Raw genomic sequence first — 16,481 nt, 5'->3', positions numbered from 1 at the left:
AGTCTTTTTTTTTCCACTGATACTCATGCATATATATATATATATATATATATATATATATATATATATATATATATATATATATATACATATATATATATGTATATATATGTATACATATGTTTTGTTTGAATTTAGTAATCATCACAGTAATTAGATTACATTTCCAGAGTAACTATCCCAACACTGGGACGTGCCTTTTATGTGACGTCATCCCTTGTCTTTTATTGCTTTGATACTGTTATTTTTCAAATATTTCCAATTTGTAATTTGACTGCGGAACGTGAGGTTTCAACTGGTATTTTCATTCAACTCGGGTCCCACTCGGCCACGTTCGGAGGAAAAGTGGGCGTGCTCGTATGTGGTGAGTCTCAGCTTCGCCGTACAATCGGATGATCGTGAGTGGGCGGAGCCAAGTATGAGGAAACGCTACACTGACTGCTCCCAAGAAAACCGGCGACGAGCATCCTCACCCGGCAGTTTCATCCTCCATCCATCCTCGTCATCACTTCTGCTGCCGTCATTTTAACTCTCACGCTTTAACAATTAAAACAACTCCGCTTCGTACAAAAAAGGCAACACTTGTGTACTGCGCTTTCTAGAAGAGTCTGTGACTGAAGGGCTCGGAGATTAACGTGTCAGCTAAGCGGCTGCTGCTGCTGCAGGATGGAGACGCAGATACATGTGCCCGTGGGCTCGCCGGTCATTCGAAAAATCTCCGTTTTCGTGGACGAACACAACGTAGCCGAGGGAGCAATGAAGCTCATTAAAGAACTGAGACCGACGTGGGAGCCCAGCCTCGTCAGGACTAAGGTAAAAGCGTGCTAGCTGTGCTAGCTGTGGACTCAGTGTGTGTGTGTGGCTAGGCTAAAGAAGAGTGACAGCTCTGCTGCAACATCAGCAGCAGACAGGAGGAGGGCTGCGTCCACAACATTTCACTCATTTGTGATAAAAAAAAACCCAACAACTTCACCTTCTCCATTTAGCTTAATGAAAAGTGAAAGAAATGCTGTAATGTCAACTAAGCAAGCATTATAAACTAAGCTAGCAAGCTAGTACCAGTTAATACCACATGAGCTCCCTGGATAATGTTTCATTAGGCTAACGCCATTTTCTCTTTAGAAAACTTTTCATGTCCACGTTACACCACATGAAGCAACGGGGACTCCATGAAAGCCCAGCCCTGCTGTCATGATGGTGTCAGTGGTCAGCTGCTGGTGACATGATGGTCAGTGATGACTCTGAACTCACGTGACTCAATGTTATCGTTGATCTCTCGATTCATATCCAGTATCTGCAGAGCTGTGAGTGTCTTTCTCAAAACAATGAGTTCAAACCACTTAATGTTTTATAAGCAAAGGGAGTCTCTTTCTCAAAACAGTTAATCTCATAAGTATTTTAGCCGGTGAACGTGTTTTTCTAGTCTTGGTGACTACTCAAAGCTGCTTTACACCACTGGTATCTTGCCCAAGTAAGGATGACTCACTCTTCCGCTGAGCTATCATCGCCAATCCCAGCTAACATATGGCGAAAGGGAGGGTACACCCTGGACAGGTCACCTGTCCATCATAGGTCCAAAAATAGAGACAAACAACCATCCACTCTCTTGAGATAGTTAAGTAGGTGTAGATTTTATAAGGTGAACCTATTCTTAAGTGGCAAAAAACAGTTTTCCCTTTTTATATGTAAGAAGCTGAAAAAATAATGTTGAGAACTTGCCTTGTTTTAATTAAAACACTCAAACTGATTTAACTGATTATCAAAATAGTTGCCACTAATTTTGAGTGTCCAATTTGCCTAATCCACAAATCTGCATGATTTTGATCCGTGGGAGGAATCTGGAGAAAGTCTTGCTGTCTATAATCTGCATTTTATGCTGTGTCCCATTTGTATTCAGAACTCGGATTTTCCGAGCGCATAGGGCAGGCATGTCCAAAGTCCGGCCCGCAGTCAGATTTTGTACGGCGCACAGCCACGGTTTTACGATGTATTATGAACTGAGACAGAAAATCAGCCCTGGTCACAAGTCATCCCCATTAGCTGAGCTGGTATGGAGTCGTGCTTTAGCACCAGCTTCCCGGGTTTTGCATGTTATCTGACTCCAGATGTGAAAGAAAGGCAGAGTTGTTTAAAAATGATAATTGTGACAATGAAAATACAGTTATTCATGCATGAAAACATTCATCCTCGTTTGTTTTTAAATTTTACTGTTAAAAATGTCTTTGCGTTTTCAAATCTGGCCCTCGTTAAAAAGCTCACACAGGAACACCCCCCTGAACTCAGAAACCCGGATTAACCGCCCGCACCCTACGATTGATGCCACCATTACAGACACTGCTACTTTTACAATTAACAGCATTAATGTAGTAAATCAGTCGTACACATAATACGGTTTGCTTTTTAACTGTAAATGTGTTGCTGTGCTGTTTCTGTGAGCAAACTACCATGGTGAGTGTTGTTATAGCCTGAGTTACGTTTATGTCCATGGTTTGTTTTCCGACTTCTCAATTTGAGTTACAGGAAGACTGCAAAAAAAAAACATACATCTTCTCAAAGCAACACATGAAGAAGTTTAAGCTTCTCCAAACTGCAAAGAGTAATTTTCAGTGAAGTGACAGAAAGCAAAGGATGTAAAGAAAAAGAATAATCTGAAACTCCTGGCTAACACTTTGCCCTGAAAGGTCAGGCCAGGAACTCATCTGTTGCTCTGGGATTAAACCAGTGCAGAAGTCAAGGTGAACCATAAAACTACCTCATGTTGCCAGCTCTCTCGTCTGTGGGATGGCACTTTATCTCGAAGTCAGAGAGATTGGTGACAGCCTTGGCTCTCACATGGCAAAATGAAAAGATATACTCACAGTCCTGATGTTCTGAAGTTGTGTCAGATTTCTAGTTTGTAGACAAATCTAAAATTGTTTTTGAGATAAAGTTTAATCTGCTGTTGCTACTTATAATCTCACTTTTGGACAACATAAGTCCATGGAGAAAATTTGCCATTTTACATCACAGCACACGGGACTTGTTGATCTGTGGACTCTGGTGAGGGGAAATTGAGATAGTTAAGTATTTCATAAGGTGAGCCTATTCTTATGTGGCAAAAAGCAGTTTTCCCTTTTTTATATTTAAGAAGCTGAAAAAATAATGTTGAGAAATTGAGATAGTTAAGTATTTCATAAGGTGAGCCTATTCTTATGTGGCAAAAAGCAGTTTTCCCTTTTTTATATTTAAGAAGCTGAAAAAATAATGTTGAGAACTTGCCTTGTTTTAATTAAAACACTCAAACTGATTTAATTGATTATCAAAATAGTTGGCACTTAATTTACTCGTGGTGGGAATCTCCCGAGACGTCACAATACGATATTATCACAATATTGCAAAATACTGAGTATTTGCAAAACCATATACGGCCATATTCTCTAGTGAGAGTGATCGCTTCAAGTGATCACTCATTTTTTTACACTAATCCACAAATAGTTGAATGTTCACTTAATATTGTGTGCTAAACAAAATCGACCTATCATTTAGTAGTCCCTTAATAATAGATTCATTGTTATTAATAGTTAATTATTATCATCCCTTGTCCTTACCAATGTTTTAAGGCCCTCATGATGGACTTTGGTCGTCTGATATTTGCATATCATCAGAAGATATGGACTGAAATAACTGGTGTAGCCCACAGTGTTTTAATGTTTTATGAGCCACTTGGTCCTGAAGGTAGTGATTAAGCAATTAAGTTGATCAACCTCCTATTATTGATTATATGATTAAGAGCTTATTCTTTGAAGTTCTGACTCCTGAACATGACACAGTCCTTTTAAGAGAAACCAGATAGATCAGTTGGATTCACTGGATTCACAAAAACATGCATGTTGTAGGAACATCCAGTTTAGAGAGTGAGCTGCTCGGGGAAAAGGAAAATGCATAATTGATTCCTCTTTAAAGGATCAAGTGACTGATGTGTCATTATAGCCAGGTCAAAGTAAGTGGAGTGGCACCATTTACTGCTGTTACTCTCATGAGTTTGAACTTAGCTCTGGCAACTGTGTGTTTATATCCTGCTGGCTTATCTTTGGGATCTGATCACACACCCTCAGCTCACAACTTGTTGCTGTTTACTTTCCTCACTAGGCCAAGTACTGGGGTTGGATATTGTTTGGATTTTAACAGTTTCGGGTTCCATATCCAATTCTGCTCATCCGTTTCAATCAAATTTTAGACAAAAATCACACTACTTTTAGAGTTGAGTCAAGTTGAATTTATATATATATATATATATTTCTTTGCTCCATCTAATAAAGAAATCATTCAATCTGAATCATTTTGGCGAACCATACTTGAGTTTCCAGTTGGAAGAGACTGTCAAACAGCAAGTTCAGTCAACCACATGTCAAGACTATCCCCATAAGTCAAAATAAAAAGAATATTTAAAAAATGTGTTCTCAAACAGCAGCACCATTGTTTTAATGAGACCAGGAAGCAGTAAATGGGGCGAGGAGCTGCAGGGCAGCACTGTTGACAGAAACACCTGCTTGGCATGGCCACCTGGACAGGAAGTCTTTTACTGTAAATACACTCTGTTCATTTCCAAGCATCTTGCACACGATGAGTTATTGAAAACAGCAGATTGTGCCAATAACAACAGAGCAACAGTCTCCTCTTCAAATCTCATATGGACACAACCATTTCTACCAAAGAAAACCGGGTGGAAACGGACGTCAGACAGGCTATGTATGAATGTTTACCTCTGTCTGGGTCCCAGCTTATCTCTGTCTGTTGATGTATTGATCACTGGTGTTAGCGGTGTATTGTGTGCTGGTAGAAAGGATCAGTCATATGGTAGCAGGGGCGTGTATGGCCATAACAGGGATGCCTGTGCGCCCATCTTTGTGGTCAACCACGTGAGGAATGCCAGATATGTATGAGTGAGCGTCTGGGCCGGGGCAGATGTGTATGTTGTTGTTGTGTTTGCTGAAGTGGGAGGTCCTTCCTCAGACACACGACACTCTTCGCATAGAAGTTATTGTTTATTACTTTTAGTTTATTTATTAAGATCACTGCCAGTTTTTAGTTGCACATGATAAACTTAGAGCTGAATGGTTTGATGTATACAGTATTGCAGCGGCAATTTGATTTGTGAAATAATAATTTTGGGATAGATTACTGAATGGGCCTACAGTTGTGTTTCCATCATGGTAGAGTTCGGTTTGGTACAGAACGGTACAGCTTGGTACAGTAAAGCCCTTGGTCAGGCTCGCGTACTTGTACTTGTTTGGCAGGTTATGCGCCGTTCCCGATGGCCGCGTGATAGCGTGACGTTGTACCTGTGCACCGACAACGAACAATGACATCGAATGCAAAACAACAGAGAACAACAGAGTAGTCGTTTCAACAACACAATGTCTTCATGTGGCCCTTAGTCAGCTAACAAAGGTTAAGTAGTGTGATATGGCTAATAGGGCCCCTCAATCATATTCCAATTGTCAATATTGTTATTATTAGCCAGGTGTTGCCTGACAAAATGCACATTTAGCAAGTGGGAGGAGTAGAATCTGTGAGAGATGTGAGAGTGTTGGGGTGTCCTGAGGGTATTGGTATTGATATCGATATCGTTATCGGTCCAAGTACTCCTGATATATCAGCAAAAGTCCAATACTGTACATCCCTAACAAATAAACAATTTGCAAATTGCACTGTTTTCAATTATTTCAATTTCCTATTAAAAGCCTATTATGGACAGTGTGACTAATGCTTTCCACAATTAATACAAAAACTAAAGTAAAGGACTTTTAAATTGGTTATTTTTGCAAAACTGGTCTCACACAACTGTTTTTGCCTTTGATTTATTCTCATATTTTGACATGTGTTACAGTTATTTATATCAATGTATTAACATTTGATCAATATATACTGAACTTATGTTGCATTGCTACTATAAAAGTAATATTGCGATAATTATTGTGTGTAATGTAAAAAGCATGGTTCTGTATCTTTTCCCCATACACTTGAGGATTTTTATACTCACTAACAGACACTGATGCAACGGTCTGTGGGCTGAAGGCTCACGTGATAGAGTTTCAGTTGAGAATGTTGCTCTATGATACATTTATCTCATGCTGGTCCGAGCTGCGTGGTGTCTGCGCTGACCCTGAACTGTGTAACACTGATAGCTGTGTGAAGTCAAATGGATGCTGGTAACCACTGGTGCTATCTCTGTCAACAATTACAGTATGTATCCTGATTTCCAGTGGTGAGCGTTGTTCAAACCAAACATATTATAAGACATAAAATTGTAAAAGTGCAGACAGCATATCAAAGGACATGCAATAAACATTTTTTCTTTTTTTCTTTTGGCTTCTCCCTCTCTTGGCGTCGCCACTGCAGATGATCTCCATATTTGATTTGACAGAGGTTCACATGCCGAATGCCCTTCTGTCCCAACCCTCCCATTTTATCCCGGCTTTGGACAGACACTAGGAGTACACTGGATGTGGCTCCCTTGTGGCCTGGGTCCAATTAAAAATGAGCATTGGGGATTGGGTACCTTGGCTTGTAACCCTCTGCTTGCATGCCAGATTAGCTATGGGCTGCTCTACATGCAATAAACAATCCAAATAAGTCAACGAGTCAAATGTTGCACTTGCTCCAACACTTTCAAGTGTGTAACTCCTGTCACCAAACTGCACACACACACACTCACCTCAGAAACAGGATCATTTCGAAGTTTGGGAAACAATGATCAAATCAACATTTGACCAAACAATTAAACAAGAAAATAGTCAACAGATTAATCGATGATGATGAAAATAATCTTTGTTTACAATGAAGCCTGATTATAAAACGTTTTTGTCGGAGTTTGTGCTCATTTGTATATCCCTGTTCTCCTGAAGTTATGGGTTTTAAATGGTGGTTACTCATGAATAACTTCAAGCAGTGTCCATGTTTACTGCCTTCTTTGTTGTCTCTTCATCATCAATACACTTTCTATACACATCTATAAACTTTATTACATCCTCCTTTTAATCAACAAGAAAAAACAATTATAATATCACCCATGCTCTTTATTTGGGTATTAAATATGTTATATTGAATATTATTTAAGGCCTTGAATAATACTCAACAGCAGATATTTTAATGGCTGTAATGAAACTGACTCCATGGTTATTTTTAGCTGCCATCTTATTAAAACCTTCCTGTTTTCTTCTCCTTCCAGCTCTTCACTGATGGAACCACCAACAAGCTGGTGGGCTGCTACACAGAGGACAGTCCAGATGATGTAGTGCTGGTGCGAGTGTACGGAAACAAGACAGAGCTGATTGTGGACAGAGACAATGAGCTCAAAAGCTTTCAGGTAATATGATTACTGGAAAGGGAGTCTAACAGAGGTGTGGTCACTTAGTTCAACACACGTGTCTCACCTTTTGTGTTTTTTGTTTTGGTGTGTCATGTTCAGGTGCTCCATGCAAATGGCTGCGCGCCTCGCCTCTACTGCAGCTTTCAGAACGGCATCTGCTATGAGTTCATTCAAGGAGAGGCTCTGGGGACACAGGACGTCAGGGATCCTTCCCTGCGCAGGTGTGAACGTGGCAGAGTCATGATACTGCACAAGGGATTTTTACTGATGTAGCCTAGAGATGGGACTGCTATCAAATAGCGCTCAGAAAAATCTCACACTCACAATCCAAAAATGCTTTGAGTGCTTGTATGATATACTGACATACAGGTGTTATTATTTTCCCGTCTCTCTTTTTTAAGCATACCCAGAGTGCTGCATTTTGTTTTGACATGTTGCACGAGGAAATGACAATAAAGAATCCTGAATTTACATTACATGTCATGTCATTTAGCAGACGCTTTTATCCAAAGCTACTTACAATGAAATTTAGTACAATCAGCCAGGGGTGGAGTCGAACTTCCGACCATGATGTCTTTCGCACAAAGGGAGACCACCTGAGACCAAACACTTGTTCTGACTGGGAATCGAACCCGGGCCACTGCGGTGAAAGCACCCAGTCCTAACCACTAGACCACTAGGGAAGTTTAGACAGCATTGATTGTGTTGTGTTTATTCCCTTCTTCTAGTGACTTAGTTGTAGGGAATGACAAACTACAGTTTCTAGTCAGAAAAGGCAAACAACAAAATAAATGGTAGCTAAAGAAGATAAATCTGTTCTTTTCCTTGTGTCCTTACCGGCAGCCATGTTTTCAGTGAGAGAAAGTGTCCATGTCTCATGCTCAGTGCAGTCAGCGCTGAATCAGCAACACAAAAGCTGAACTATCCCTTTAAACACTTGCTTGAAACTGAGGCAGGTGAGGCATGCAAAGTAAAATACATGCAAATAAAATTCCTGCTGATGACAATGTATTAGAACAGCAATGTACCCAAAGCAGCTCATCTCTTACTATTACTAATAATCAATGACTTTTGTGTGTGATGTAATGTTTTTGTTGAACTCATTTCTGGAGAGTCTGTGCTCCTAAAACCTTGCAAACAGTATCTCACTGGATTCTTGGAAGTCTTTCATAATAACAGACAAAACAATATAATCTGTCTTATGCTGCAGACTGAGAACCATGCCACTTTTCTTCTTGTTTGTATCTTCTTTCAGCCTGATAGCCAGGGAAATGGCTCGTATCCATGCCATCCACGCGCACAATGGCTGCATCCCCAAACCCAACCTCTGGATCAAGATGAGGAAATACTTCTCTCTTGTGGCCACAGAGTTCACCGAGCAAGCCTCCAACATCAGGTCAGTCCAGGAGTCTCACTCGGGTCCATTTTCAAGCCTGATGTATCTCTTTAGTGCATTTTGAGACCACTGAATGTAATGTAAGTTGCTGGTTGGTGACGAGAGTGCCTTGTGCTCTATGAAGGCACTCTAATTTAAACCAATGAGACGTGTTTGTTTTGCTACAAACAAACAAAAAAAGTAAAATAGACATGTCTCATTGGTTTAAATATGTGTTTCATGTCTTTGTGAGGGGACACACGGTGGTGTAGTGGTTAGCACTCTCGCCTTGCAGCGAGAAGACCCGGGTTCGAGCCCCGGTTGGAACAAGGGCCTTTCTGCATGGAGTTTGCATGTTCTCCCCGTGTGTGCGTGGGTTCTCTCCGGGTTCTCCGGCTTCCTCCCACAGTCCAAAAACGTGCAATGTGGGGATTAGGTGAATTGGACACTCTAAATTGACCGTAGGAGTGAGTGTGAGAGTGAATGGTTGTTTGTCTCTAGTTGTGTGTGTGGCCCTGCGATGGACTGGCGAACTGTCCAGGGTGTACCCCGCCTATCGCCCGATGTAGCTGAGATTGGCACAGCACCCCCCGCGACCCTCTGGTGGAGGATAAAGCGGTTAGATGATGACTGACTGACTGTCTTTGTGAGCTCTTTCACTATGTGATGGACAATAAAGTGTTTTGAATCTTGAATCATTAGATTAGGTGGCGTGGAAACTGTCAAACATTGGCCAAAAATGTTTAGAATGCTTTTGTTGATACTCTGTTCCTGCTCCGTCACGTGATCGGAAATCCTGATCGTATAAAGCAGTGTAAATCGTGTAAATAGTCTAGCCTGTGTTTGGTTGTTAATGGGGCCATACAATACTGCTTCTTACTAATGAAGCACACTGGAATTCTGAGCATGTATTGTTTTCATATAATATTCATTTTTACAAGCGGATCGATTGAGAGAGAGAGAGAGAGAGCGATAGCACGAGCGGCAGAGGTAGAAATAGCTGAAAAGTAGCGGGAAATTAGCACCATGGTGAGCGGAATGTTGGACTCGATTTGGTATGTTAGAAGTTGAGATCAGCAGCATAGCCTGCACTGCTCAGATTTTGTAGTTCTTGGTAAATCATGGACTCATACTAGATTTACCAAGAGCTAATTTGCATAGCAATGTGAAGCAATTATGTACATCACACTGCCCGTGGCTAATGCTAACATTATGCTAATGTTTAAAAACATGCAAAAGTTTAAGACCACAGCCTTTAAACAGCCTCTGACAGTCAAGGTTACTGACCCTCTGCTTCTGTGTCTGCTGATGTGATCATCATCAGACCTCTTCTGATCCAAAAGACTATAAAACCAGAGGGTTTACAGCAGTTGACCAGAGTTCATGCTGCTCAAGATGGTTCACTTTGCATCTTGACACAGGACCTTTGGACAAAGGGAGAGGATTTCATAACCTGGCCAGCTGCCCAAGTCACAGTTGGTATCTTTTGCTCTGATGGCTATTAGATTAAGTCCAGTATGTGGCTTATATAACTGTAACAATAATAGCCCCCTGCAGGATTATGGAGTCCGAGGCATGCAGTGGGCAAGCAGATGTTTGCTTAGCTCTGTGTATCAGGTCACTTCCCTTACTTCCTTGGTAACACAGACAGCTCCATCGCTCTGGTCCTGCACAGCAGACACTTGTTACACCACTGTCCTACTGGCATCATTTTCTGGTTTAGACCTGTTTGATGTCTTGATATTGTAGTGTAATTAGATTATTTTAATCATCATCGATTTATCTGTCATCACTTTGTCCATTCAGTGTCAAACCTCTCCCAAGAAAAGGTGAGAAACCTGCCATTATGAGCCGCTTTCTCAACAGAAAACAAAAAAAAAAGTACTGCTTAGACGGGAGTGAACGCTGAAAGGAACAAATGTTTGTGTCTTATGAAGAAAAATGCAGGTAAGGTTTTCAATACAACCAACACAGATCGAGGTCACAGGACAGTGGAGTATGAAAGTAACATTCACCCAGACAATAACTTATTGAAGAATCTGACAAATGACTGCATTTAATACACGGAAGATCTTTTTAACATGTAGATAAATGTAGAAAATAGCATCACAGTGGTTCATTTTAATAGTAGAAGTTTATATGCACACTTTGAATGGCCAGTTTAAACTTCCAAGTCCCCTTTCAGTGGGACTTGGATAACCCCTGATAAGAGTGGAGACGTTGAATATGAATTCCTTCATTTAGATAGCAGAAATAAAGAAAGACAAAAACTTCAAATACAAAAGGGTGGGATGGATGACGACTACCATTGATGAAGTGATGGGTGCATAATAGTTGAAATGATTAGTTGCATATATAGAATACCAGGATCACAGATTGAAACTACCTTTGCATGTTCTCCCTGAGAAATGTGGATCAATGTTTCCCAAACCTTGAAAGGATGATGTTGCCAAATGTTCCGTCATGTACACAAACAAACATTTGCGTTTGGTATGACCAAGAATGTGTATCATATTTCAACGCTTTCACGGTATACAATGGTATTTTTTATGCATGAGCATGAGTGAGTGCTCCAGTGAGTGCCACAGGTGAGTGTGTGTGTTTGTGTGTGTGTGTGTGTGTGTGTGCTTGTGTTGAGCAAGTGTTTGATCAAGAGAGGGAGCGCCGCAGGGAGCGGTGCAGGTAAAGTTGACCTTGATGAAATAGCATTGCTGACGTGGAATCTGGCATTGATTGGATACAGAGTCGACAAATATTATTAAAGTGCAAACAGGTTTTTGAGGGATAATTAAATAAACATGGTCTAGTGTGTAAAAGGGCTTGCGCGGTCTCCAGGAAACTAATGTAAGTGATTGTCATTTCTGCTGAAGTCATGGAGACGGGACACTCTCTCTCTCTCTCGTCTCCTGCTCTCAGGCTGACTGTAAGGACCATAAGCTCATTAGCACAAGGGTCTGTGCTCACTGCACTGCTCTTGTTGGCTGAGACGCGTCCTTCACCCTTTGTCACTAGCCAGTAATACCACTCTCTAGCTGACATGGACAAATAAAATATTAGGTTTTTTTTGGTTTTATTTTCTCGATTTACAACTTTTTTTGTCCTTTTGTCCTTTTTTTTGACATTATACAAATTTGTACTCATTATTATTATTATTTTTTTTCATTTGGCTTCTCCCATTCTACGAGTGTTTACACTGGACGTCCTGACACAACCTCCCCATTTATCTGGGCTTGTGGCTGGCACTAGCAGCTGGGGACAATTTACAGTGTTTGAGTAATGAGGATTGGGTTCCTTTTCTCCTTGGTTGCCCATAAAGAAAACAAAAAACAAAAAACACGTTATTAAAAAAATGTTTAGAATCATTTCTATAAATATAAACAAGTTGAAAATGTAAGTGTGATCAAATGGCGTTTGAATTAGGGATGCACAATATTATTGACCAATTGCTATTGGCAAACAAACCAGGATCCCCCAACTTCTAAAACTTTTGTACATACATTTTTTGTTATTACGTAATGCATTTTCAATGTATTATTGCTCTGCTAGTGTTTTGTTTTTGCACCAGCTAACATGTATGTAATTGATTTTTGTGCATCAATTCATATTTGTTCCAAAGACGATATGCATTTCAGTTCCCCCACCTCTACACACTAGTGTTTTCATAGTGACTCAGGAGCCCCATGATTTTACACCGAGCACGTATTTCTCTGCAGCTCTGATCCCAGGAGCTCAGCCTGGCAGTGGCCCTCTGAGCCCGCGTGTTGTCTCTACATGTTTGTCTCAGCTGTTCACGTGACATGCAGTATGTTCCTCCTAAGTGATGATACCAAAACTAATGCATGGAGGCTTTCCCTTACACGTGTGTGTGTCAGGAACCTGACCTTGTCCTCTGTCTGTGTTTGGTCTAGGATCCAGCAGGAGGTTCCCAGCAAGGCGGTGCTGGAGCAGGAGATGGTGTGGATGAAGGAGCATCTCTCTATGCTGGGTTCCCCTGTGGTTCTCTGTCACAATGACCTGCTCTGCAAAAACATCATCCACAACAGTAAAGAGGGTAAGTATCACCCATTTGTCTGACTACAGACTTTACTAGATACGAAACGATCAACAAAACCCGCGGTTAACATCTGTCCAGTCCCTGAGAAAGACAGTAGAATTCTGAAAATGTAAATAAATAACATATTAACCAGCACATACATTTACAGTATGTAGTAAACACCCTAGAATTCCAATTTCTTTCCAAGTTCATTTATACAGCTCTTTTGAATCAGCCAATACTATTTGTTGTTGCTGTGTAAAGTCTGAAAATAGGTTTCCGCTGCAAGCGCTAGTTCCGCGAACGTCTTCTTCACGTGACCAAACCGCAAGATTATTGAGATTAAAGCTGTCACGCCGCAGTAAGAGGTCTCTATTAAAAGATGAATCATGAGTGTCATGAATTGATATCATATTATTAAATAGAAACTCGACAGTACAGAGGAAAGTGTGACTCAGGCTTATGTCACCTAATCTGAATCATTTGCATTGATCTGTCTTCTTCTTAAAATTTTGAAATCTGACAACTTCAGGGGCGAGGAGAAGGAACCCCAGTGTAATTAAAAATGTTTATTTTAATATAATTACTGTTGCATCATCTGCTCTAAGTGATAGCCTTTACTCATCTGTGTGATCACACAGGAGACCTTATATAACAAGGTGTGACTGCATATGTAAACACTAGAATACAGTGATAGAACACTGGTATGGTCCAACTTAGTTGGAGAATGTTCCTTAAGATTCCATTTAATTATAATGTGATGATGCATCTTGTCCAGGGGTGTCAAACATACGGCCCGGGGGCCAGCACATACATTTACAGTATGTAGTAAACACCCTAGAATTCCAATTTCTTTCCAAGTTCATTTATACAGCTCTTTTGAATCAGCCAATACTATTTGTTGTTGCTGTGTAAAGTCTGAAAATATTGGACCCCAGAGGGTCCAATCCGGCCCAAAGGATGAATTTGTTAAAATTTCACACTACGATTACAATCTAAATCTCTTCCAGATACCTGTGACTAAATGTTTGTGCCTTTATAGAGCCAGTGTGATGTGTAAATAGCACATTTAGGCACGATATTGTTGAAATTGCACTTATATTTCTCAAGAAACTTCATGATTTGTAAAAAATATCCTTCATTAAATGTAAAACAAAGGAGAAAAAAATCAAGGAGTTCTTGTTGTTCATAGGTTATTATGCTATTATTTTACTATTTTTACGGGTCCGGCCCACTTGAGATCAAATTGTGCTGTATGTGGCCCCTGAACAAAAATGAGTTTGACGCCCCTGATCTTGTCTAATTTTTATTCTTTTACATTTAATCACAGCTAAATCTTCACTCACTGTACATGTGTTGTTTTTGTTCAGGTCACGTTCGGTTCATCGACTACGAATACTCCAGCTACAACTACCAGGCCTTTGACATCGGCAACCACTTCAATGAATTTGCAGGTGTGTGGAATCACAATGTGATTTGAAAGTGAGGGAGAAGCTGACGTGTACTATTTAAGGTGTGTTGAAGTGTGGTTGAATAGAGCTTATTCTGCCACTGTATATAATCAGGTATGAGTGATCCGGACTATGGGCTTTACCCCACTCAAGAGATGCAAATGGAGTGGCTCACCGTTTACCTGCAGGCATACAAACTCTTCACCAAGAAGACAGAGGAGGTCAGCCCAGCTGAGCTGGAGACGCTCTACGTGCAGGTCAACAAGTTTGCTCTGGTGAGGACCAATATGTCTCACACACACACACACACACACACACACACACACAGTATGTCACCTGATTTCACACCATTTGAAATCCAATTGTTTTGTACTTTCTTAAGGCTTCTCACTTCTTCTGGGGCTTTTGGGCACTCATCCAGGCTAAATACTCCACCATCGACTTTGACTTCCTTGGGTAAGTGTGTCAGTGAGTGAATGTGAGTTCCAGTGAAACAGTGACAGGTTGGTCTTTTTCTCTAAAGAATCTTATATATGTATATATATATATATATATATATATGTTGTATATTATATATATATATATATGTGTTGTATATACATATATATATATATATACATATATATATATATATTGTTGTATATACATATATATATATATATATATATATATATATATATATGTGTTGTATATACATATATATATATATATATATATATATATATATATATATGTTGTATATTATATATATATATATATATATATATATATATATATATATATATATATACATATATATATATATATATATATGTGTTGTATATACATATATATATATATATATATATATATATTCAAGTTCGTCTTCCCACCAACCGTCCTAAAAGTTACTCACTGGACCTTTATGTTAGCAAGCTAATCTAAGCTGTGGTAAGCTATTGTTTTTCTAAGCAAGAACTATATGAGCAATAATGTAAATCTGGCTAATTAATTTCTGTACGGATAATAATTAATGTGTTTCCACTCAAATGTTTATCATTATGGGACAAAGACGTCCGTAATAGTACATTAACAAACATTTGTCGTCGGTATCTTGTTTTTAAAATCAATTTTTTTTTTTGCCCATTTAAAAAAAGAATAATGGATAAATGAGCAGAGCAGAAGAAAATAGGACTTGAGTTATGTTCCGTGTCTGTTGCAGGTACGCTGTGCTTCGTTTCAACCATTACTTTAAGACCAAACCTGCGGTGATGGCCATGCAGATCCCAGAATGAGCACAGACAGGAGGACAGGATGAGGTGAGAGGACAAACTGGATGGAGGCTGTAGCAGAAGGGACTTTCTCTCCACTGTGGGAACTGTTGTGTGTGAGCTCTCTTCAGTGCGCGTGTCATCTTTGAATCCTGCAGACTTTGCTCCACATCTGTCACAACTCGAGCTCAAGATATATACAACTTCCATGAGTGGTCTGTGTGTATGCCGGTGTATGCTTGTGTACATTTCTAGTTTATGGGGATATCTAGGGATGAGACTTGTAGGAGGTGACGGATAATTTGCCTTGTTTCATCTTGAGCTCAATGCCACAGACTCATTTAAACTCCAAAGTGTGCAGCCAGGTCGCCCCTGTCTGAACAGATCCGCCCACTTATTCCTCCATTTTTGGTGTCGAGTGCTTGCAGCTGCCATATGTCGTCCTCTGTCCTCACATTGATGCACTTTGAGCCTCTGTTAGTTTCTTCCCTAACTATTCCCAGCAAACCGCTGCTGCTGCTGCTGCTGCTAAAATATAAAGTGTAAATACATTTTTCTATATGCTTTTATTCTGAAAGGACCTATTACTTGACACAGTGTGTGTGGAGCGGCACATGAAAATGCTCTTTGAAGGACTGGGTGTAGGTTGAATCACGAGTCGTGGAGATGCAAAAATATGCAGTGAAATGTGTGATCTTCTCCATTTGTCACACGTCCACTTCCTGTTTCAAAGTAAAACCACTCTTTTCAGACTTCTTGTGAAATATATTCATGGTATTTAGTAGAGTACTGAGGAGTATTGTTTTGTGGTGGTGAGCAGGAGAATGACTTACTTTTAATTGATTGTATTCATCAGTTATTTGAAGTTTAATGACAAAAAAAAAACAATTATTGTTTAATTGAATAATTGGACTACCTTTCCTGGGGAGTACTGTTGCAAATGTAAACAACGATTGATAAAACAAGCACATTTCAAACATGACTTTCAGTGTACTTTCAGTGTATAAAACTTTACTTATCA

The 16,481-nt window shown here is 39.9% G+C and overlaps 1 protein-coding gene across 1 annotated transcript; it reads left to right on the top strand.

Annotated features, from left to right (window-relative positions):
* Positions 1 to 428: 428 nt before the first annotated feature.
* On the top strand, positions 429 to 16,022 carry etnk2 (ethanolamine kinase 2). Its single transcript, XM_044024583.1, has 9 exons — positions 429 to 813; positions 7,211 to 7,348; positions 7,451 to 7,572; positions 8,607 to 8,747; positions 12,635 to 12,777; positions 14,130 to 14,213; positions 14,325 to 14,485; positions 14,593 to 14,666; positions 15,412 to 16,022. The coding sequence occupies exons 1-9, from the start codon at positions 667 to 669 to the stop codon at positions 15,482 to 15,484; spliced, it is 1,083 nt and encodes a 360-aa protein (XP_043880518.1). The 5' UTR covers positions 429 to 666; the 3' UTR covers positions 15,485 to 16,022.
* Positions 16,023 to 16,481: the final 459 nt, after the last annotated feature.

Source organism: Solea senegalensis, linkage group LG4 (assembly GCF_019176455.1).
Source record: "Solea senegalensis isolate Sse05_10M linkage group LG4, IFAPA_SoseM_1, whole genome shotgun sequence".
In the NCBI taxonomy this organism is placed as follows: domain Eukaryota; kingdom Metazoa; phylum Chordata; class Actinopteri; order Pleuronectiformes; family Soleidae; genus Solea; species Solea senegalensis.
The sequence above is the reverse complement of the archived record's forward strand: the minus strand, read 5'-3'. Positions and strand labels throughout refer to the sequence as shown.

Bases quoted from the DNA above. Each gene is read 5' to 3' on its own strand.
- etnk2 (XM_044024583.1), top strand. From the start codon at position 667: ATGGAGACGCAGATACATGTGCCCGTGGGCTCGCCGGTCATTCGAAAA. The intron at 7,573-8,606 runs GTGTGAACGTGG...ATCTTCTTTCAG, and splicing joins AGGGATCCTTCCCTGCGCAG to CCTGATAGCCAGGGAAATGG. The intron at 14,486-14,592 runs GTGAGGACCAAT...TACTTTCTTAAG, and splicing joins AGGTCAACAAGTTTGCTCTG to GCTTCTCACTTCTTCTGGGG.